This window comes from Pectinophora gossypiella, chromosome 8, assembly GCF_024362695.1.
Source record: "Pectinophora gossypiella chromosome 8, ilPecGoss1.1, whole genome shotgun sequence".
Lineage (NCBI taxonomy): Eukaryota > Metazoa > Arthropoda > Insecta > Lepidoptera > Gelechiidae > Pectinophora > Pectinophora gossypiella.
The window spans coordinates 7,515,845-7,541,760 of record NC_065411.1 but is presented as its reverse complement, the minus strand read 5'-3'; the positions used below and the strand labels follow the sequence as shown (position 1 = coordinate 7,541,760).

Sequence of the window (25,916 nt, the reverse complement as noted above, 5' to 3'; positions counted from 1 at the left end):
TTAACGTCTGTGTGCCGCGTTGTTCGACTTACATTGCGGCACAGTAAAAATTCAAAATCTTAATTAAACATTTGCGACAAGAAAAACACCCACCATCGTTTTTAGTACAATCAAATAGGCGTTCCATTTTTTTTTTCGTTACGATGTCCCTAACACCCTGTATATTTAAGAAAACATTTAACTTGAAACTAAATAGACCTTCAGCAATCGGATAGTCACTTGTTACTTGTACCAAACGTCGAACTAGTGCAAATAGGTGACCGTGTCGACGCGACATTTCAGCCCGTAGGCGCACGCGCAGGTGAGAGAAAGTCGCAACAATCGTCCTTGTTGTCACTTCTAAATGTTTCTACTATCTGAATGCACCTATAGCTATTACAATTTACAAAAATCAAAATAAATAAAACGTAATTTTGCGACAGAAAATTCCACTTTATATCAACTCAGAAGCATGGTCTGAATCATCCCTCAAAGTTTTCGTGCGATATACAGGTATATATAAACGTAGACTTTAAAACTTTTACTCTTCACCTTACAAATATGTGTACCTAGGAGTATAGGTGTTGCTTCCTTTCACACGAATAAGATTGGCTGAAAGTAGCGTATAAAAGTTGAAACTTACCAAAGTTTTTGTTTCGATATGAACTTAGTTTAAATAAGTACTTAGTTACTAACTACTCAGTAGGCCGTATTCACCACGACTTATTGAAAACCAACCTACTTGTAAGTCAGTAAATATAGCTTTAATGAAATATGGATATATGTATATAGGTAGGTACAGGTGCCTACAACATCAACTTCTAGAATGCGATGTTCCATCGACTATATTGACAGTCCATAATTTACAGTTGAATCACTCATAACTTGCACCTTACGGACATACTAGTACAAACAGGTGACCGGGTTGGCGCGACATTTCAGTCAAGCCCATTAAAGCGAGTTAGAGAAAGTTGACAAATGTCATCCTTATCTGGTCCTTGCGTACAATACATACATACTAACATACATACAAATAATACGTAATACAGTTAACTAGAGGAGTTTGAATCAAGTCTTTAGCCGATTTTGCATTCTTTTTGAAATTCATCTAAGATCTAACTCCTAAAAACTGACAAGTCGTTTAGATATATGCCCATAATTTACTAAAAGTATGGTTAAGTGTTAATTCATTCACCAAATTATTTCAGTGACTTAAAACAACAAGAAATATTAGGATCTGGATGTGACTCATTTCGCCTAATATTTTCTCTACAAACACGTTATGCAAAAACCTGTCTAAAGTCGAAATTCAAAACTATACATAAGTTTTGTTAGAAAAAGAATGAATTTCACTCTTAAATATGAACGCAAACTTCCTATTATTATGCAAACGTTACATAAAATCATAACGCTGAAGACAATGGAAGATCGCACCACGACAACATTTGCATACCTGAGTGGCTCTTGTAAGATAATATATATAGATAGACAGGTTGACTGTTGTAGGATATTTTTGCGTTAATGGTAATGAAATGATATTGACCACTGGTGTTCCAAATTCCACCCTACATGGTAAACTACTGTTCACGATTGTGGAAAATACGTTCCTCATTGAAAAAAAATAGCCTATTTTTTTTATTGTAAGTACTTATGCGAAATGCAAAGACCTCATAAAACATTATTTACTAGAAAACGTGATCATCGCCAACAATTTTGACGTGAGCTACATTAGTATGGAATGTTTGAAAAAAACGTACCTAATACGTGGTTTTCAGTCTTCGGAAACGATATATCTTATTTGCTTTATTATTGCTCAATTCTTTATAAGACCATTTCTCATGTGATAAACTGCTACTTGATACTACTCGTAATGTTGCACCATCTTTTATTAGCGTGGTAACGGCTTTTAAATAAACTTATTGCAATTAGTCAAAGCAGTCTTCGGTAAAAGCGTTCAAACACACGTTACTAGAGCGGCAAGAATCATTAATTGTTTATCAGCATACTGTACAAATATGAATATAAGTACTCTCAATTAGTTTCTAGAAGTTTCGTCAAAAAACGTTATTTCGAATGGGATGCCTATTGGTCGCTTTCCTGACTCAGATTCAAATTTCGAAATCGAGTCGTAACAAATTAAAAAGTTTAAAAATAATATATTAAGTGATCCTAATAAGAGAAGATATACGTACGCTCGGTTTTATATTTGAAACATTTTGTGCAACCAAAAACTAATCCAAATGGTCGAAATTAAAAATAAAAAGTATTCTCTACAAGACGACTCGATTGAAAAGTTGGAGGCTAGTTCGCCATTTAAACTTAGTACTCATAATGTGAGTAACTTTCGATTCTGCTCTCCTTTCACAGTGTTAAACTTGAATGAAGCAAGGAGTAACTACTACATACTGGACAGCCTTCTGGGTACATTGGAAAACCAGTGAAAGCGAATACCAATGGATAATTGGCGGGAAAAAGTGAGCCAAGGAAATGTTTTCTTTCCTGTCTTCTTGCCAGTTTGCATGAACAAGCCTTTGTTTGCTTTACGCATAAATTTTCGTGCATTATGCCGTGAGGTGTTTGCATTGAAATTGGTGTGGTGGAGATGTAAATGTCACTGTGTCAATACTAAAATTGGTAGTATGCTTACTTTTGGAATGTGTTGTCGTGTGATTTTGAACTTCTTTTGACGGAAAAATATAAACCTTTCAAGTATTATACCTAACATAAAATTTTAGAGTAAGCTGACTTTTTAAGTAGCGCTTAGCTTGCTGGATTTATAGGGTACATTGTTGTCAATACGAAGACCGACATAAGCTAAGACCCCTACAAAAGATCGTGAGCAGCCTTCATTACCAGAGTACAATGTCAAAAACAAGTGAATCGTGATCCTGCGATTGACCAACAAAAGGCGATTGCGATGTTCGGGACATGCACGTCAAAAAATGCGTGACACGCATTCATCGATACAATCGGCTTGCGTGTGTGAAGAGCTGAGCATATGCTGCTAAAACATGATGCGCTAGCAAGTGAAGTAGATATATAACCACAGAAATATAAACGATAATAATTCACACAAAAGAATAGAACATTGAGGTATTTCAAACGATTGCGATGATTCACATGAAAAATATTACAGACGATGTCTAACATGTTGTAATTTGCCTATTCTGTACGAAACTCACGAAAAAAATGTATATCTGAGTAAGAACCCAATGTAAACATTTTTTTGCATGTCTGCTAAAGAATTTCCACAAATATGCAACAATTTAAATACTTCCGAGTTTATGGTTTGTCTACCCCATAAAGGACGCAGACCATGAAGAGTAATACAAGCTGATTCCATTCTGGGAAGTAACCGTTTCAACATTAACAGTTGTATTGAATGAGGAAATAGACAGAATATTCTAAAATCCATGTCGTATAGAAATATGCCGTACTTATATCGTTTGATATGCAGGCGAGTGGACCGTAGCAGACATACGGGCAGACATTGTACGTAGCGTAGATATAAATCGTAATAACTAGTGTGGAATTGGAGCAGCTGATCAGGAAATTGTTTAAACATTCTGTAATCTGTGTCGTGTAACGCAAGCTAGTTGGCGTGAGCCAGGCAGACGTAAGCTCAGACTGGGTGCAAGCTGTTGACTTAATAGTTTCTCAGACCTACGCAACTACAACGCATTTAAGCAACTTATGTACTAAAATCTGCGACAAATTTATGTCAAGCAGCGATCATTTTGTGAATTGGTTGACATTTTAGATAAGTAAGGCACGAAAAACACACAATCCGAAGCTAAAAATACATCGCGTTATTTACAATGTACTTATTACCGATTCCTGCAGACACCTTCTAACTTTATTTTAAGTTATACCTGACCTGTCATTTTCTTATCCGCCGAAAAGGAAAGGGACGGATGATTGACAACTGTTAATTTTAAATGAATGAATAACCCGGCGAACCAATTAGGTCGGTATCTCGCTGATATGCAACCTGTATGACGTGTGCTGTTAACTTAATTCTGTCGGGTTACAGGCCAATATAAAATTTTGCCCAAGTAATATGTTACTATAATATTTAATACCAGTGCACATAATATAAAAGTTTTATAAGTACTTAAAAGAATTAGGAATTCAGACCGCTTAACCACTCATAATGGCATCGCGAATCCTTTAAAAACGAGGACACGTGAGTACACTTATATGGCAATATATCTACAGAATACTCTCTAGATGTTATTCTAAAGAAAGTCGCCAATGCTGAATGAAAGGTGGTATAAGCATGATATCATCAGATACTCTGTCAATGAAGATAGTAGATATGCGCCACTTTCCCCGTTCATCTTGTGAAAGGTTGGGACCACACGTTGAAACTGTCGTCAACATAGAAATATGTATTTAACAGCTTATAAGAAATATGTATTTCATATCTTAGGTGATCTCAAAAAGGTAATGTATATAGTATAATGTCATTATTGTCTTGATGGCTTTCTATCGAGACTAAGTAGAACGTACTGACTTGGTGTGAACAAAATGGTATCAAAATCTGAACCATGGATGAATTAGTAAGAATGACAAATCAACATGTTTTAAGGTTAAGCGCGAGAGTCTAATGAGAAAGATAGAAAAGCTGGGTCTATTAAAAAAGAAGAAAAAAGTACACATCAAATAATAGGTACCTAATACAGAAGACCTAAAAGTTAAACGACAATAATATTAAAGCATAGCGTGAAACAAACAAGCAGTATCAAGCACCTAGAGGCCGCGTAACAAGCGCACGCGCACGGTCAAACAACGGGATCGTCGTACGTCCGTCGGAATATGAAATGCGTTACATAGTATCCGCCATTAATTGAGTTTTAGTGTACCAACATTAATTAGCTGTATACGAAGTTTATGAGCCGCGAAAACGATACTAAATCATTTACGGAACGGAAGTAAATACCCTTCGCAGATTTTCGTTAATTAATTTAATGATAGGGGATAATTATATGGCTTATTAATTGTAATTTTTTCGGCACCTACAACTTTAAAATAAGAACATGGTGAAGTGCAGGCCTCTAGATGGCAAGAGATAGATAACATGATACGATAGTAAGGTACTTACTATGAATTATGCTACACATTACTCATTGTGTTTTATGATGTTACACAGTAAGTCAGGCCCTAAGTCAGGGACCACGTCGAGGATATGTCAAAACATGTAAAACACTGACAAAGACGCAGTTACGGACTTACACATAGGTTAAATTCGTATTGATTAGATGCTGTCAGTTTCTCACAGATTTGTATAAAACAAGCAAACAATAAAAGTACAATGTAAATAAGAGAACGCGGAAACAAAGGTGTTAATGGAGACAATGGCAGAGGACGTCGCTTGGACTTCCTTGAGGTCACAATACTTGACAAGTTTAAAATATACATCCACTAAATATACAAGCAACGAAGTAAAGAGTACAGTAAGTACAACCGAGGAGCTCGGTGGCGCAGTGGTAAACGCGCTCGGTCTGCGATTGTTGAAGTTAAGCAACTTTCGCAAAGGCCGGTCATAGGATGGGTAACCACAAAAAAAAAGTTTTCATCTCAAGCTCCTCCGTTCTTCGGAAGGCACGTTAAGCCGTAGGTCCCGGCTGCATTAGCAGTCGTTAATAACCATCAATCCGCACTGGGCCCGCGTGATGGTTTAAGGCCCTATCCATCCATAGGGAAGGCCCGTGCCCCAGCAGTGGGGACGTTAATGGGCTAATGATGAAGTACAACCGAATCTATTTTGGAAAGTACTTAAAGGATTTATTTGTCAGCAATCCCGAGGTATTGAAAATGAAACAAAAAGTAATCTGGACATACTTATTCTGTAAATCTAATGTGATAGAAAGCCTGTCGTTAATACATATTTTTATGATGTTTAAAATACAGGTCTTCTCTCCAGGATTACGAACTCTCAGGCAAATTTTTTGACCGCTGGTGCTCGATAGATATTTACTACCTACTTATAGGACTTAGTATAAGCTCAGGATGACATCATATAACATGAGATATTGTTGTAAAGATAAGTAACTGCTTATAACTACTTAACACTACGATTTGCACAAACATTTTCCGCAATTAGGTAGATGCCTTTGCTGATTGGAGCCAGTTTATCGTCTACCAAATCCGTTTTAGACGGACAGTTTCGTAGCCTAAAGTCGGCCTGTGCCCTAAAATTCGAATGAACCGGCATGCCTTCACGGTACGTCGGTTATTACAAAACTAGACACAACTAGAGCCATTTGTTTGCGAAATATTGGAAATATAGGTCTTAATTATAACTATTATGTTCACAACGTAACCTTCAAAATGACTGTGAAGCCAGCGTTTAAGATACACCATACAAATTGAGATTAATTGCAACTCTTAAAGGTCGTGTTCTGTTGCAGAAGGTAACTAAGAACCCGAGAGTTGTTGAATGTTATTCGGTACTGATATATTTATGGTTACGGGTAAGTATCTAAGTATTCTTTCTTAGTATTGAAAAAGTATGGAATTAGTAACATTTGAAAAATAAAAGACGAACTAATGAATATATGGATTCCGTCGTAATTTACAGTTGAAGATGTTTAATTTAATTAGAATGTTTCTCGTCTGGGTTTCTAGTATTTTTTTGGTAACCTTATGTTCCATTTTACCTGTTGGCATAATCCAATTATTTCAATTTTAAATTAACATAGGATTAGCAGTAATCCCCCGCCAAGCATCTAGTCATTAAATATATAGGTATATATAATATTATGATTATACAATTAAGTATATTTCGAATAACTAAACTGACTTTAGATTGCCTGTAACTGGAAATTAATTACGGTCGTACATTGTTCTTCGGAGATAATCGTTGAAAATCTAGGACATGTCAGTTGTACACAAGACAATGCAAAGTATCTAGTAGCCTGTATTTATAAATTGGTAGGTACATGTAGTAGCTATGTAAGTTAGAACTTACCTACTTTTCGTAAGAACGTGTAACGATCTATTCGATCTCATTAGTCAACGACTTTGATTTGATTAGCTTCTTTATTGCTTAATGTCTGTGAGGCCTAGCAGAATCCCAGAATTTACATCATTTCGCAAGGTGTTATGGCCGAGGAGAAGAAATGACAAGAAACTGCATCAGCAACACATTTTTTAAATCAATGACGGTATATATTACAAGTTATTTAATAACTAGAGGAACACATTTTATACCAGACATTTTTATCATTTAGGTAATCATTAATCTTATAATAAGCATTTTTACATAAGGTAAGCTTCACATGAGCTTTAAATTTATTTTCTGACAAATTCAAAATATTATCTGGTATTTCATTGTAAAAACGTATACATAACCCCAAAAAAGATTAATTGTATTTATTTAGTCAAGAATTTTGAATAGCAATTTTATTTTTATTCCTTGTATTGTAAGTATCCCTTTCACAGTTTCTCGGAAGGAGAGATACATTTTTACGTATATGCATAATGTTTTTATAAATATATTGACTTGCGACCGTCAGTATATTTATTTATTTAAACAGCTCCCTTAGAGAGTACCGACGTGGCAAATTATAAAAAAGATCATGAACCTGTTTGTAAAGAGTTTGTACCAAATGGTCATCGACATAAAATAAAAACCTAATAAACAAAGTGATACTCGTATCCTACACCACAAATATTCTGTAGTAGCTGATCTCATCTCCAACTACAAGTACAATAACGATACCAAGCCATAATTACCGATAAAAATATACGCTGACGCCGCTTATACATAATCAGATAACCTGTCTAATCGCCGGGTATTAAAATCTTTAATCTATTGTTTGCTATGATGCCATCGTACGAACACTGTGATGGTACAGTATGGTATACGACATCATTGCCTCACATCGCTGATCGCTCGACTACACAGCCACATAACACTCGTTAAAACTTGAAACAAATTGTTGTTTTTGCAACAGGAAACGCTTATTGACGACCTTCTGTAACGTTTTATTAGGGTTCAGTTGTACGCATCAATAATATTGTCGCATCGTCTACGTACTGTGGTCTTATTTGCTTTCACCATATCTACTAGTACTACACTGCAAAAAAGGACGAATGTTAAAGTATTTTGCAATTAACGCTCCGTGGTCCAGTGGTTGAGCGTTAGGCTCACGATCCCAAGGTCCCGGGTTCGGATCCCGGTGGGCAAATATCACAAAAAATACTTTGTGATCCCTAGTTTGGTTAGGACATTACAAGCTGATCACCTGATTGTCGAAAGTAAGATGATCCGTGCTTCGGAAGGCACGTTAAGCCGTTGGTCCCGCTTACTGATGTAAGTGAGTAGTCGTTACATGAGTCATGGCAGGGGCCTTTGGTGACTCAATAGTAATCCTGACACCAACTTCCCTGACACCAAACCATCCCAACTTAACTGAATACTAAGCTAAGCCTTAAAGCTATGGAGCTTTAGGAGTATGAATGATCATACTCCTCCCAAGTTGAATTATGTCAGAAATATAAAATAGATCCTCAACAGAGAGCTTATATAACATAAACACTGCTGAGCACAGGCTTCCCCTCAATCAACAGAGAGTTTACTTCCAAGAATTGATAACCTTCGTTTTTTGAAGTTGGCAAAGTCGACCAATTATATCGTTTCAATGGTCGCACACATCCTTGGATATCGAAAATTACCGTTGCATGTCTGTGGTAAATTAAAGCATGACAATATTGCTATGAACAACTTGCATTTTTGTAAGGTCGCGTCATGTTGTTTGGAACTCAGTAACGTCCTTGTTTGCTTGACCACAAAAACAAATTTTTGGTTACTTCTTAAAATTGCGTAATTCGTAACACTATTATAAGTTTATAAGGATTATTGTGGTGGGGCTGTAAAGCACCATTGAAACGCATTTCTCGTGAATTTTTATTTTTTATTTTATTTTCTTCGGAAAATAAACAGCAAAAGAAATAATATTTATAACTATATAGATTATGTTATAACTATACAATAAGCCAATTATAGGTTTTCGCAAATAACAACTTAATATCTATATGAGATGAAAACAGCAAACTCGCCAAATAAATTTAGGCGTGAATGTGGGTTTCCTCGCTATGTTTTTCCGTTACCGCTGAAAACACGGTAATCATTCAAGAGGCAACAAGAACAGCTTTTTGGTTTAGCCCTTGAGGGGGTAGAGAGTATCCACACAGACAAAGTTGCATGCAACAACTAACTAAGTCAGTAAATATGCGTCACGGGACATTTTATACAAGAGCATATGTTAACTTTTCAAAGTTACGTAATAAGATGGCACTTTTATGACAATAGCTCTTAAACTACGTCGTAATATAATAGTGCAATAAAATAAAAGTTCCATAACGTGGGTACGTTAACTAGTACTGATATAATCATTAAATAACCAACATTACACTTCATAACTAAAATGATCATTAAAAACGGACCCTTTTAATGACATTAGAAGTTAACGCCATTAGAGCTAAATACGAAATTATGTTTATTTTATTTTCTTATTTAAATATTTATTACGAAGTTTACTTTTATTATATTCTCTCTCTCTTTATTTAAGAGCTGCACGCACTCTTGTCGGTGGAGTAATCGCCATTCCTCTCTTCTTCCCGCCAAATCCTTCACCTCCTGATACGACACGACCTGCACCTTTTCTTTTATTTGTTTCATAAATGTTCTCTTAGGTCTACCCCTTCCTCTCTTATTAAATTCTATTCTCAAAAAAATAATTATTTTCTAGAAACTCTAGGTTTAACTTAGAAATCATTTCATTGAATATTCTCATACACTTATAAAGTCATAAAAGATTTAAATAAAGACCGTAAGGTCAAATTGCATGATAGTTGCAATATCAAAACCTTATTATGTACGCTAAAATTACGCCAAATGACCCTTCAAATGGCTACCTGTTGTCACACTTTAATGTCTTTAAAGTCATTGGCCTTCGTTCGACGGATCTGCCGTCATCTGACGTAGCAACCATGAGAACAGAACTGATAATCGCTTAACGATATTGATGACGTTCAACTTTTTTTTAACAAATAAGTTGTACATCTGACAATTTTTTATTAACTAAAGTGTAGAGAAGGCTCTCTAACAGTACCTACACGATTTCACGTACCCGACGAGTCGGGTAGAATATTTCAGAATTCAGAGTGGCGATATGTGGCCCCTGCCTTTCCGTCTTACCACACTGTCCCGAGAAATTTTAAAAAATAAAGAATGCTTTCTATTGGCCTATCGTAGAACTTCCCTAAACCATTATGTTTTGGTTGTTAACCGATCTGTAAAGTTCATAAATGCATCTTAGTAATTAGTAGTAGGGTCTTCTAACGATCCCCTGTAACAGGTAATAACAATTGATATATTTGATAAAGCTCTGAGTCGCCTTATAGTGGAAACCATGTAATCGCCATTTTGAATCACACATTCACAATAGATTTTTACCTGGATTGAATGTAGCTTGTCTCTTCTTACGAGGGGAGGTTTTGTTAACAAAAATCATATCCGAATGTGATTACTCAAAAAGGCACTTATGTGATTTTCTCCACAAAGCGAGGATATTTTTCTTTTTCACGTGACTCTACAATAAGTCACAATTTGCCGCAGATGGCATTAACTACTTGGCCGGGACGAGGATATAATATTCATTAATTGACCAAAACGCACAGTATCGTCATCAGGAGGTAAATTACACCTAGTGCAGTATTGAATACATTACGTAATTACTGCTAATTCTCCTTCGAACAAAGGACATAAGTACCTACTGAACTTATGTGTAGGCTGACGTACAGTAGGCTGAAATTATGACACCAACTGGTTGTTAATATGATCTGCATATTAAGTCTAGGTCATAATAGATCGGCTACATATCATTCGGTTACTGGATTTTCAAGTTCTGACGTCTTGTTGGCTAATAAGTAGTAGCATGAAATTCAGTTTCAGATCACTTCTGTAAAGAAACAGTTATGATACTTACACATGATATACCTGACTGGACTTCTGATGTTATGCTGCATTTTACTTGATTTATGTACGTACTGAATTTCGGTTTATTGTATCCTGAATGACCAGCTCGTGAACATGACGTTTCTACGTCATACTATATTTATACTTCTGTATAAACCCTTGATATAAAAAAATAGATTTGCATGTTTAGCTCTCTACCTACAGTTTAAAATTATTCAACTTGTCAATTTTTTTCAGTTTGTTTTTGATCACTTTGACACTGGCAGAATGGTCGTACTCCTAAAGCAACCCATTGCCATAATATAAAAAAAAATTAGATCAAATCGGTTCTACAGTAACACTAAGGAATTTAAACGTGACCATACAACGGTTCTTAACCTGTACCCTATAGCACTATAAACACAAAATTCTGAGTAATTTCGGTACTTCACAGCAATTAAAGAACATTACAGCTATTGTCAGGTCTATGCGATGTTATCTAAAGAGGTTTAATGCAGGTGTATATTAATGAGTCAGATAGGAACAGCCAACAAGACAAGACAGGACAACATTCTTTAGGAGAATGGCTTTGTCCAAGACTTGTTAGATTCCTATCGCCATAATGAGCCAAGTACTAAAATACTTGAGTAATTAGTTAACGAGTACAATATCGTTCGCCGTGGTCGAAACCAGTTTGGTGATGATAATGAGTCATAGACAAAATGGACTGCCGCATGTGCGCTTGATTGTGAAAGTAAAATTGAGATAGGTGGAAGATTTGTTACGAAAATCAAAAATATACACCTCTAGCTACCCCTTTAAGGATACACGCGTGAGCTTATGTTACATTATTAAAAATTCGGGTTACGTTTAGGACAAAATAAATGACATGTAGATACTAATGAATGCCTAAATAAATATCATTGTTGTCTTTATAAGCATACCTACCACATGAGACAATTAGCTTTACCTAATGAAGATACTTCAAGAAACTCATTATAAATAAGAACGCGATAATTATTTACAGCACAGTTCGTACTAGATCCCATCTGCGGCAGTAACAATAAATCATGACACAAAAAGACAGACGACTATTTACGAAATAGCAGTAAAATACGTTATCTTATTCATAAGTGGAACTGAAAGCATGACCTTTCTATTCGCAGTCGCCTGCTAATGAAGAACCGGTCCCCATCCCGTGTAGCCCACATAAGATAACTTCAAATCTTCTAAAGATATCAGCAAACATCCTATTCTGGGTTTTTGTGCGTCAAACCCGTTTTTTCGTGACCTTCCTATATCAACAGTGATTGAAAAAATGTAGTGTCTGTTTGCCTTTAAAGAGCAGTCAAGTGGTTTCGGCAGGCAAACATACTGTAATGCATACCTATACTATGAGAGACAGAAAGCGGAATCCTTATCTGGGGTAAACCGTTAAAGACAGGTTTGCAGGTTCTTTTTTATTCTAAAGTGAGTGTAAGTGACTTAACGAAAATAAACGGATTTAATTGGATTAAATTAGCTTTGGATTTAATTAGCTATTTATTTTTAAGATACGTGCAAAAAAGTTCTATGCACCCCACATGCCCACATAACATAAAACAAGCTCATAATATTATCCCAATTAGGATGGTTAGAGGCACATCCATCGTAACGTGAGCTAAGTACCCACATCTCACCGAGCTTTCCTATATTCCGTAAACACAGATTTATATTAATAAACTAGATGTCGCGTGGTTCGCTCGCAGCAAGCTGCTCGCGTGTCCTGTATTAGTTCGAAGCTTTGTATGGCGGCCATCTTGTTTTCGTGAAATCAAAAAAGTTCTAGGTGCTATGGTTTTGCCAGGCCGTAGGGTGTCTCCCTGATGCGGAGCAGTTTTCCAAGATGACGTTCCGATCACACCCCTATACATCATTTTTACACCCGAGACATTTTCTGGAAAAACAAAAATTTATATGGCGGCCATCTTGTTTTTCGGCCATTTTGATTTTTTTTCACCGACAATAAAATTTGACCAAGACTTAAATAGGTCTTGTGGAAAAAGAATAGTTCCAGGTGCGATAGTTTTTCCAGGCCGTAGGGTGTCTCCCTGATGCGGAGCAGATTTCAAAGATCGAGAAGTACTTCCATACTCAACATGACATTCCGATTACACCCCCATACATTGTTTTTACCTCTAAGACATTTTTCTGAAAAAACAAAATTTTGTATGGCGGCCATCTTGTTTTTCCGCCATTTTGGTTTTTTTTCACCAGGGATTGGATTTGACCAAGATTTAAATATGTTTCGCGAAAGAAAAATTGCTCCAGGTTTTATAGTTTTGCCAGGCCGTAGGGTGTCTCCCTGATGCGGAGCAGTTTTCCAAGATCTGGAAGTTTTCCCATACTCACCGGGAGTTCCCGATCACACCCCCCATACATCATTTTTACCTCCGAGACATTTTCTGAAAAAACAAAATTTTGTATGGCGGCCATCTTGTTTTTCCGCCATTTTGATTTTTTTTCACCGGCCATAGGATTTGACTAAGAATTAAATAGGTTTTGTGAAAAAAGAATCGATCCAGGTGCGATAGTCTTGCCAGGCCGTAGGGTGTCTCCCTGATGCGGAGCAGTTTTCCAAGATCTGGAAGTTTTCCCATACTCATCGGAAGATCTTGATCACACCCCCCATACACCATTTTTACCCCCCGACACTCCTTCTGGGAGAACAACTCTGTCAGTGAGTGAGTCAGTCAGTCAATACATGGGTTTGTAGCTATATATAATATAACTAGATGTCGCGTGGTTCGCTCGCAGCAAGCTGCTCGCGTGTCTTGTTTTCCCGCCATATTTTTACCGCGATAGAATTTGACCAAGACTTAAATAGGTGTCGTGAAATCAAAAAAGTTCTAGGTGCTATAGTTTTGCCAGGCCGTAGGGTGTCTCCCTGATGCGGAGCAGTTTTCCAAGATGACGTTCCGATAACACACCTATACATCGTTTTTACACCCGAGACATTTTCTGGACAAACAAAAATTTGTATGGCGGCCATCTTGTTTTTCGGCCATTTTGTTTTTTTTTTCACCGTCGATAAAATTTGACCAAGAATTTATTAAGTTTGGTGAAAAAAGAATCGTTCCAGGAGCGATAGTTTTCCCAGGCCGTAGGGTGCCGCCCTGATGCGGATCAGTTTTTGAAGGTCGGGAAGTATTTCCATACTCAATATGACATTTTGATCTCATCCCTCTTACATCATATTCACCCCGAGGCATTTTCGAGAAAAACGAAAATTTTGTATGGCGGCCATCTTGTTTTTCCGCCATTTTGAAATTTTTTCAACGGCGATTGGATTCGACCAAGATTTAAATAGGTTTCGTGAAAACCAAAAAGTTCCAGGTGCGATGGTTTGGCCAGGCCGTAGGGTGTTTCCCTGATGCGGAGCAGACATCGGAAACCCAAACGTATTTTCATACTCGACATGACGTTTCGATCACATCCCTATATATTATTTTTACCCCCGAGGCATTTTGAGGAAAAACTAAAAATTTGTATGGCGGCCATCTTGTTTTTCCGCCATTTTGGTTTTTTTTCACCAGGGATTGGATTTGACCAAGATTTAAATAGGTTTCGTGAAAACAAAAAAGTCCTAGGTGCGATAGTTTCGCCAGGCCGTAGGGTGTCTCCCTGATGCGGAGCAGTTTTTCAAGATCGAGCAGTTTTTCCATACTCAACAATACGTTCCGATTACACCCCCATACACAGTTTTTACCCCCGAGACATTTTCGGAAAAAATAAAATTTTGTATGGCGGCCATCTTTATTTCCGCCATTTTGTTTTTTTTTTTACCCGCAATTAAATTTGACCAAGATTTAAGTAGGTTTTGCGAAAAAAAATTTGATCCAGGTATAATGGTTGCGCCAGACTGTAGGGTCTCTCCCTGATGCGGAGCAGTTTTCCAAGATCTGGAAGTTTTCCCATACTCACTGGGAGATCTTGATCACACCCCCCATACACCATTTTTACCCCCCGACGCTCCTTCTGGGAGAACAACCCTGTCAGTGAGTCAGTCAGTCAGTCAGTCAGTCAGTACATGGGTTTGTAGCTTTATATAATATAATTAAGGTCTGCAGCGGGACCCTGATAACAACCGAGATAAAACCCGAGAACTTGTTTGCACATCTCCTCGCGAGTGAGGTGCGCATAACGTTGACGCAGACCGGTATTTTTGTAGCGCGAAGATTTCACCAATACCTGCTCTGCTCGTGCCCATTCAGATGACAAGTGAAAAATAAGTTACGGCTGATGAGTTGATGGCATAAAATTCCACAATTATCTTGTAATTTTAAACAGCCTAAAGCTATATTTTATAAGTGCCGATTCTGCAACCTAGAATTAGCGCAAAAGAGATATCCTGTACCTACCACTATATTTTACGAAAATTGAATTTACACTTTAACAATCTTATTGAAAGTGTGAATCTAACTTGAAACCAGTTGGCGACAGACAGACTATGACTCTAGGAATACCATATTCTGGGATTTTATTTTCTTTAAGTAAGTATACAGGGTGTTAGTGACATCGTAACGAAAACTTTGAGGGGTGATTAAGGCCATGATTCTGAGTTGATATCAAGTGGAATTTTCCGTCGCAAAAGTATGGAACGGAAAATAATTTAAATAACCTCTAAAATTTTCATGACTTCTCCGACAGGAAATTCCACTTGATATCGACTCAGAATCATGGTCTGAATCATCCCCTTCAGTATTCGTTACAATGTCACTAACACCCATACCTACTTGTATGGCTACTGTATGTACTTGTATGGGGTGTAAGTGACATCGTAACGAATACTGAGAGGGATGATTCAGCTGATTATTCTGAGTTAATATCAAGTGGAATTTTCCATCGCAAAAGTATAGAATTGAAAATAATTTTAAAAAACTAAAAAAATAACATGAATTTTGCGACGGAAAATTCCACTTGATATTAACTCAGAATAATGGTCTGAATCATCCGTCTGAGTATTCGTTACGATGTTACTAACACCCTGTATATCTGGTAGTCCAACATTGCTTAGTAAATGTAGGTATATAAACAAAAGATACTTAACTTATACCACACTTACAAGTGAAAAACTTTCCATTGGTAAAGTTTGTAAACTGAATTCCATCTTGAATGAATGGAATTTCACCTTTACATCTATACCTATACATCAACTATGTACACGTAAGGTGACCAGTCAAACAGCTTTGCAAATATTAGCCAGCCATATTAGAGAGATGGAAGGAATTTAACATTCTGTAAGCTAGAGGTATTTTAGGTTGAAATATCGCTTCATAAACTGTTATTACAAATCTGAGTAGATGATAAACAGACTGGAATACTTGATTTAAGGAATATTGGTTTCTCTAATGTAGTATTAAGAAGTTCAATTTTACCGAGAAAGTATCATGATGGTATATTGCGAGTCAAGTGGGTCGACATGGTTGATTGAATACATCGCATCGCGAATACAAACTTTTTCTCTTTGCCTTTTTTTACTCTTTCCCTCTTTCCGTATAGATTATGACAAACCAGGTTTTGTTGAGAAAGGTAAAGTCTGCATTGATGGTTAATCATAATTATATTAAGACCTTTATACGAGTGCGTCATGTCATCCTAGAAAGAGAGTTTGCGACGATAGGGTTCGTTTTGTCGGATGGAGTATTCCAAATCCATAAAATATGAATAAAAGTTTTAGGTACCCACTTATATTACAGTTATGTTATTTATAGATTACGACTTATTATACAAACATCACGATAAAATGCCCAAAAAACGTTGGCGAACGATAGCAAACTATACTATCGCGTGATCTTCTAATATTAAACATTGTGCCGATTACACGTCTTGCTCAACCACTCAGCCGCTGGTTCTGTCACGGAACACGAGTGCTATTGTGGCAATTGTTACTCCAACTGGCCACTTTTACTTTTTAATTTATGTAAATACCGTTCAATATTCGTGGCTAGCAATACAGAGTTAAGTACGGCGGCATCAAATATGCGGAAATGTGAAATGCAGTGACGAATCAGGGTGGTCTGTAACTGTAGTTTCTATCTTAACACTTATTTTTTATATCTCCAGCAGCTCTCGTTTTTGCGTGATCGAAACTCTAATCGTCAAATTGTTGTAAAAAACAGTTTCTTCAATTCCACGGCCCTTTGTTATTAAATAAAATGTATCCCTTGGTAATTAAAACGTAATAAAAGTCTGTTTATAGTATTTAAGCGTTGGGTCAGGGTCGTGACCTCGGATGCCAAAGGTGGGCGACGGCCTTTAGGTTCCGAACCCATTGTCTATTGGACACACTTCGACAGTTAAACCAACAGTTTCGTTGGTACCTACAAAATACATGTCTGTCTAGCAAAAGTCAGTAGCAGTTAATACTAGCCTTCTTGCCAAAAAGCATAAACATAAAAACAAATGAATCAGAAAAAATATTATAACGTGGCTTGTTTTTTTTTTTAAAAAAAGAACAATATTATTTTGAATAAAGTGCCGAATTGTCATATTGTAAAAAATCAACAACTGGTGTAGAATCTCCTTGCTAATTTGTAGTTCAAACAAATTATGTTCAATCCTACGCACATTCTTGACAAATGTTTTGTTAAATAACTGAGGTTATGCAACCTTATACCTATAATTTAGTTTCTTACTTGTTACAATCAGTTATCGTATCAATTGACGCTAGGTTGTTACAAGCTATACGTGATATTATTGTAGATACAAACCATCAGCCTTGGGACATTGTTTGAGATCTATGTTTGAATGTACTACGCTAAGCACGTACCACCCTTCACACAGTGTAATAGAATAGATGCTGTTGATAAAACTTTGTAAAAACGTTGAGTACTTTTTATTATTTACTTAAGTGAGAGACAATGACTTTTATCTGGAAATAGGTAATTAACTAAGTATGACAATTTTTCTATGACTATCTGACTGTTAATTCATACCACATTAAGAGCTATCGAACTAAAAGCGGACGCGATATCTAGTGAACCACAGTTGTATGGTAGACGTACGGGTTGGGATATTTTAAATATCAAAATGTCTTAAAATTATACCACGGAAAAAAGAAAGTGAATACGTAGACTGCCCAAATCCTAATCCGTTCGAACGTCTCCAATTCAAATTCCTATTCAAATGAGACACGCTTTTTAGGCACTCCGTCGTCTAGCATACAACTTTAGTACGCACGTACATCCTAGACCTTCGAGAAATTCGACACAATTAAACACGTATCTGTTACCTTGAAAGACCTTAGCAGATAACATATAAGGTTCGATATACTTGAGTTGAATATATGACCCTTCATTACACCCGGCTTTCGAATTTCGAACCTGTTGACACCGGAAACGTGTAATATCGAAGAGCACCGCCATCGCGCCAAAGTGAGAGTTCAAGGAACTTTCGTCTGTGCATGCAGATGACGACATTGATAATAAGTAGGTAAATAATATTGAGAGAGAGTGAAAATTACGAAACAGGTCCTAAATATCTTTGATATTTTGGCGCTCCCTAGATGGACAATCTGAGAAAACACTGCATGCAAATAGCAAAGAAGAAATTATATAGAAGGAATAATAGAAATTGTCAATTTACCTAGATTATAAATATTAGCATAGTTCTTAATACAATCTACTCTAAGCTTAAACTTTGGGTTAAAACCGCACATTTAGATTACTTACCCCGCACTGAGCACAGATAAGAAATTAAAAACGAAATACACAATCAGCACGCTTTGACCATAACAACAACTCGACCCATTATTTAAATAATAAATTGCATCTCTTTCTCTGAACATATTAACACAGAGACCTCATTTCTTCCGACACCATGCGTCTACACGCAATAAACATTGGCTATTTTGAATAATATACGAATTAGTAAAACTATTAGACAGGTAACCCGACAAAAGCTATAATTTTCGAGTGCATACAATCATATGGTATCTAGCCCAGCTTTCCAGTACAATTTCTCTGACACTAAAACCTTGACGGCCGTTTATACATTTGCTCCAATTCTTTTGTATAATAACGATAATAGTTTCATTGCTCGAGGGAATATTAAACACACTTACGCTTACTGTATAATTATGGATAGTGATTGATACATAAATCACTCATTTATAATTTTTAAAATAAAACTGTGATTTTGTTTGGTTTTAACTTGCTGAATGGCCACAAGCATCTAATGAAATGCAAAGATTTGGATTTATGTAGGCTTGATACAAGCATTATTAATTTAAATTTGTGGTGTCTAATAAGCGTAGGAATATAACTTTCACCTTATCGATTCAGATAACACACTGGTTGCCTGGAAGAAATTGCTGCTTAGCAATAAGGCCGCCAGATTGTACTGTATCTGTATCATCATCTGTGTTAATTTGTTTTGTATGTTGTGTGCAATAAAGTATATTTGATTTGATAACATTTTCGGAATACCTGCCAAGTTCGATAACAGTGCAGAATCTTCACTTTTAGGCAAAGGTAAATTAAAAATGGCAGTAAGAATCCAAAGGGAAATCCTGGTAATACCTATAAGACAACAAGAGGTAGGATGCATTAGCGTAAAGATACGAAATTAGGATTACATTCTCACATTCACATTGCTTTAAAAATGGAATCCAAATTCAATGTTAGGTACTTAAATTTTTCGAACCGGTCGGAGAGAAATTACTGCCGATTTTTAATTTTATCGAATATTATATCGAAATACCATCAGAAAACCAGTATTTGATGGTTTTGATGGCGACTACAGAATTATATTAAGGCCAAACATAAACGATTGACATACCAGAATGGGTAATTTGGATCTCAATGTTATTTCATTCAATTAAATACAATAATCCAATATTTGTTATTGATTAAAGCGAAAAAAGGAAAGTAATTGAAGTAGTTCGTACTCCAGTGTCATGCCGTATGATTATTTATTTTATTGTCAGACTTAAGATGCCTGTTATTTTAATATGAATTCAATTTAGATTTTGTAGGTTTCTTATAGTTCGGTTACACTTATCTTGCCACAAAATGTATAATATTAGAATTAAGATTTCTTATCAGTAACTTTATGAATTTCGATTTTATAACGATTTTGTTGTTGTTCCTGAAAATTAGATTAGATTACCTGTCCAATAACATGTTAGGGAAGCTTTCTTAATTTACTTAATAAAATATCAATAGCTAATAAAAAGTTTTTAAAACCTTTAACGTTTACAGCAATTAAGGATTACTAAATACTTTATAGACTTTATACAATGTTATCGGTAGTCTCATATCCCTATTTTAAACGCGGTAAGAACCCGCTATTATGTGTTTTCATTATTAAATACTTTCCGAAGCAATAGAGTGATAACTATCATAATATGTATATAACGAATAATTCGAACTCGCAGATAAATCGCCCCACAATCTTTATAACTTTGTCTTAAACCAATAAACAAGTTAATAATGTTTATTGTACCTATTATTACAGTTACACTTATACCGTACCTGTTCTACTGACCACAGAAACTGCCAAACCAATCTCGGTCATATACCTGTATAATATTAAGGGGTATAATCCTATAACTCGCCAGGCAATGAAGCTTCGCACCAATGGTTTAAGAACAATAATTACCATGTACAAACGATCAATTAAAGTAAGAACTATGATTGTTTTGCGCGTTTCTAAGAAACTGTAGACGGAACGTATAATCAACTGATTTTGATGAGCGAAGAGGTATTTAGTGCGACTGGACGAATACAGCAGCTATCATCCTAACTGCGAGCGGAAAAAATACAACTAACCATAAAGCCCACCTTTCGTAGTCGTGAAGACTTTTTCGATGGCAACCAGCCACTTCATACTATAGATATCGATTAAGACTCACACGCCGATCAGAAATCAGATAACAGAATCATTTATTCAACGTAATTATCATGGATAAACTTGTTGAAGGTCAATGTAACATTTTTGAATTTATGTCTTTTCGCAAGGTATGGCTGAGGAGAAGAAATGACAAAAAACTGCAACAGCAACACATCTTTAAAGTCAATGAAGGCACAAGTTATTTAATAACTAAAGGAACACATTTAATTCCAGACCTTATTATCTTTTAGGTAATAATTAATCTTATAATAAGCTTTTTTACATGAGCTTTAAATTTATTTTCTGACAAATTCAAAATATTATCTGGTATTTTATTGTAAAAACGTATACATAACCCCAAAAAAGATGAATTTAAATTACTTGATCTAGAATTTTGAATAGCAATTTTATTTTTATTCCTTGTACGTATTGTAATATGATAATAGTTATAATACCTAAATAATACTTCAGTTTCTATATTTTCTCACCGGTCACCATTGGGCCAATCATTTAACCAACGCAAACGTTTGTTTAAGCGAATCACTGATATTGTCATTGCTGCCTACAGGCGATTAGTACACCGTTATTTGCGCATGCGACCGTCTAACCCGCTCGCTAGACGCGATTTACTTTTTATTTTCTTAATTTAACCATGACAAACTGTTGGCGAACATGAGCCGAATGTAAATTGCGATACTATATGCTTGCCATCAGGTTTCATCTTATCTTCATCTGTTTACTTACTACTTAGTCAGATGAACCGGTTTACACAGGGCATAAACCGGCCCATGATTTGTTTTGTGCTTTTTGAAGTTATTTTCAATTCTATCAAAAAAATTCAATCCTCAAAGTTTTCGTTACGATGTCACTAACACTCTGCATATGGCTTATTGTACTCACATTATAACTCTATTTAAATGTGTTATAATGTTAAAAACATTAAATTGCTAAACGGCGTTCGATTTAGCTATATTTTCTCTCAATGAGATTGATTGGTCTTGACCTTTAGAATATTTGTAATCGATCACGCTTCGTTTGCTTCTAAACTTACCCAATCCGTCAAACGTCATTACGTTTATTTTGATATTGTTATTTCTTGTAAAATTACTTACAATTACGACTCATTATTTAACAAAAACATTGAAAGAAGATAATACATAGGTTCTCGCAATAATTCAGTATTATACTCGCACTTTGTTCGAGACGGTTTAAGTAGATTACACTGTTAAACCGTCTCGAACAAGGAGCTTCGTATAATTGAGATAGAACTTCACTTACTTGCAATTACTATGCCTTGATTTTTATATCTAAGTCATAAATCATTAGCATTCTTAATTTACAAAATGCTTACGAATATACAAGAATTAATTCTGCATGATAAGATGGTATATGTTTCGGTCTTTAACTAGACTCCATACAAAAAAAAAACTATTTTTTACCGTGTGCCACCTAACGATTAAGTGGGACCGAGAAACAGTCCGTGCCGTATCCCCTTTACTGTTTAGCGTCTTACGGTCTGACTAAAGTAAGACCCAGAGGAAGTCGCCGTCCGGAACGAATTGGTGCGGGGCAGAAAATTACCGTTCTATACGTAGTATTCACAGGTAGTATTACGTATTCTTTAATCCCTGTAAAAAAGTGTCCGCGGCGCATCTTATCACAAGCAACGGCGTGTAACGACACTGTACTCGTACAACCGATATTGCACTTTATTTGAACAGCCATAATAACATCTTAATTTCATTGAACGAACTTATACTATGTACATAATGTATACGTATTGTCAATACAACAAGGCTCAGGCACTTTTTTAGAAAATCTCCTTAGCAAATGTGAGTCTTTTGTTTATAGGACGTCAGAAGACTAAGATGACTTACCAGTGGGAGGTCGCTCCTTCGGATAGCAGATGCGGAAGAGGCCCCGCGTCCGCGTGTAGAAGTAGTACTTGTTGTTCAGACTGTCTAGGATCTGCGAGTTTCCTGCCGAGTTCTCCGCTGCATATTGCTGGAACAAAAAGAGGAAAAGGTTAGACATTTGTTGAAGGGAATCGATAGGACAAACCAGGTGGACCACGAGGACAAAGGAGAAAATACAAAAATACTTTATTATGTACCCTTGCGATTGCGATTATTGATAGCGTCACAAAGTTGTGTCGTATAATACACCCACTCTCCGCTAGCTATGTTTAAGTCCAAGGATTTGTGCCAATAAAATCTAATTTAAAATCTGTCTAATAAAAAGTATGAAACTATCTAAATTCTGAAGTCATCCACACTAGCACTAGTGTCGGCTCTTCCTCCAACCCATGCCAGCACCCGCACCGCGTTAATGCATGTCCGACACAACCTTGACAATTTTCAAATTTTCTTCAATTTACTCTCAAACCATTTGTAATATAACTAACGCTAAAACGGGCTTCCTTCATACAAAAGACATCAACGAGCCATTTTACGAGATTTTTACAATAACATGAAACTACTAAACGGATTTCGATGAAACTTGCACTTTTCAATGAATGATGCTTTTTCGAATTTAAGTACGTTAATTAATTAAGAATACTTACCTACTTCTACAATGTACATTGTACAAGTTGGTTCACGATCTAATTAGTATTTTATTATAAGTTCGCGTGTAGGATCGGATTACAGTCTGCTGTTAGCTAATAATAAATCAAGCCATCACTATGAGACAAAAACCGAAGAATTTTAATTGAAAAGCGTTATCATTATCTATCATTCGCTTGGATCAAAGAAATTCAGTGCTAAACAGTGCGCAAGAGTAAGTTTACTAATAGCCATTGACTTTAACTAAATGTAATCTTTGATTCTGATCTGGCTATTTGATTTAGTGCATCTTCTAACATCGAAAGTCAATATTATTATTACCATGAATACAAAAATATCCTAGGAAAGCAAATATCCTGATAGAACTTACGTATGTTACATCCGTAAGTTTTAACTGGATATTTGCAAAAACACATTTTGGTAAAAGCGATTTTGGGATATTTTTGCGTTCACGCTAATAATACGCTTTATTTCAAGACGTCCACCACCACCTTAGTCATTTCGACGAATATTCTCTTTACTTTATTGTTATTTTGTGAAAAAGGTGGATGGCCTAGGGCGACGATAGAGGGCAAATAGTTATCGTCGGCCAGACACATCATCTGACCTCTCCTTCAGTCGTATCGGTTTTCCGTTCCACTGAAGCAAGGAGGGGTAAGACGAGTGTGTGCGCCTGCGTTTTGCGCGAACGTCTGCGCACCTTAATATATCCTGCGTACCTGACCGCTTCCGTTTTTTTTTTTTCAATTTTGTGAAAATTTTAAATTATGTTATTTTCTTGTTTTTGTGGGGCGTCTTTTTATAATAAACAGCTTCTTTTCTTGATGCAGTCGCTTCTGTAAAAACTGGACCTGTCAAATCTTCAGGTTAAGTAAGCGGACCCTGTGAAAAACGGGATAATGATAGGGAGATGATGGTTCTATTCTTGATGTAGACTTCCGGTGTTTGAAGATCCACCCCTTTGCGATTGCAACCAGGAGGCTCTTAATAATACCTAAAGATTTAAGGACATTTTTCTTTTTTTTCACCTACCCAGTCAAAGTTGAACGGAGTCTCGAAATCTTTTTGTTTTCCCTTACAATTGTTGATAATTTCGCCAACAGAATACCAATACCTGGTCAACCCTTTCAACATTCAAGATACTTCGCCACTCCGCGCGCCGGGTGGTAAGACAAACCATTAGAAACCGAAAGAAACGTTCATTAAAGGTTAATATCTTTATAAATCTGTGTGGAGTCTACAATGGCCGGCGGGAACGAGGGGCAGGTGGGGTAATTACGGCGGAACCGGGCCCGCATTCCTGACAAGCTTCTCAGGGACGCCACGGATTTGATTACCTTGAGCGAGTTGTGGGCAGGTGAACTCTAGCGAAACATAGTACGTAGCATAGGACAACTACTCAAATACTTGTGCGCCTTGTGACGGAAAAGTTAATGAAATGGGTCTTCACTTTTAGTAATTTTAAATAGATAGAGACAAATAGATAACATTTTTTTAAAGTTTCCATAACAACGGTCACTCACTGACTGATTCACTCATTACGGAAGCTCAGGAACTACAAGTAGTAGGACTGAGTCTCAAATTTTACATAAGAGTTCCTTTTAGGATATAGGAGCTCACTAAGGCGGGATTTTGCGAAATTCAACCCCAAGGGAGTAAAAAAGGGTGAAAAAGTTCGTATGGAAACTTCTATAGTTGTAATGGTAGGATTTTACGCGAACGAAGTCGAGGGTAACAGCTACTTATTCAAGTATATAAGACTGACTGATTTACAAAAGAAAGTTTTATTTGTTAGAGCTATCCATTATATCTTGTTAGATTGAAGTCGATAATCATGTCGAGACATCAAGCGCGTCATGTCCTATAAAGGCCACTTGTCAAGCAACTTCTGGACGTGTAACTAGTATCGAATTGAGATCGAATTCGTCCCTCCACCGGCCTCCCACGTCAACACAGTATATATAGAACAACGGTACCGTGTTTGGTAACAAATTAGACGAGTTTGGTGATAACCGGTTCCTCTGATAAAATCCGTATGAAGTCTTGCCCCGTCTCTTTAATCCGTAATAATCTGACACTTTGAAACGAAGGTGTATTAGCTGTTTCAACATGGTATTAGCTTTTGCTTGCACATTACGTGTCTTTAGGCCTTTGTGGGTTGATTACTGGATGTATTCACACCGGAGTAGACATGCTGTCAGGTGAAAGATAGCCTTTTCTTTATTTGAGCTATAATTCGTTTGTGTGATTATTGTGACAAGGTATACAATCTGTTTTTCATTGTGCCTAATAACGGCCTCTGTGGTCCAGTAATTGAGCGGCTCACGATCCGGAGTCCCCGGGTCCGGACATATCACAAAAATCATTTTGTGAACCCTAGTTTGGTTAGGACATTACAGGCTGATCACATGATTGTCCGAAAGTAAGATGATCCGTGGTTCGGAAGGCACGCTGTTGGTTCAGGTAACGATTTACTGAAGTAAGCATGTAGTCGTTACATGAGCCACGTCAGGGGCCCTTGACACCAGGGTTGA

The 25,916-nt window shown here is 36.5% G+C and overlaps 1 protein-coding gene across 2 annotated transcripts in view; it reads right to left on the bottom strand.

Moving 5' to 3' along the window:
• The window catches only part of LOC126368968 (uncharacterized), a 64,708-nt gene that overhangs the window by 15,540 nt on the left and 23,252 nt on the right, over nt 1–25,916 (bottom strand). For both annotated transcript variants that reach the window (XM_050013237.1, XM_050013236.1), the window contains exon 2: nt 22,696–22,822. In XM_050013237.1, the coding sequence (XP_049869194.1) occupies nt 22,696–22,822 (127 nt within the window). The remainder of the gene's footprint in view (nt 1–22,695; nt 22,823–25,916) is intronic.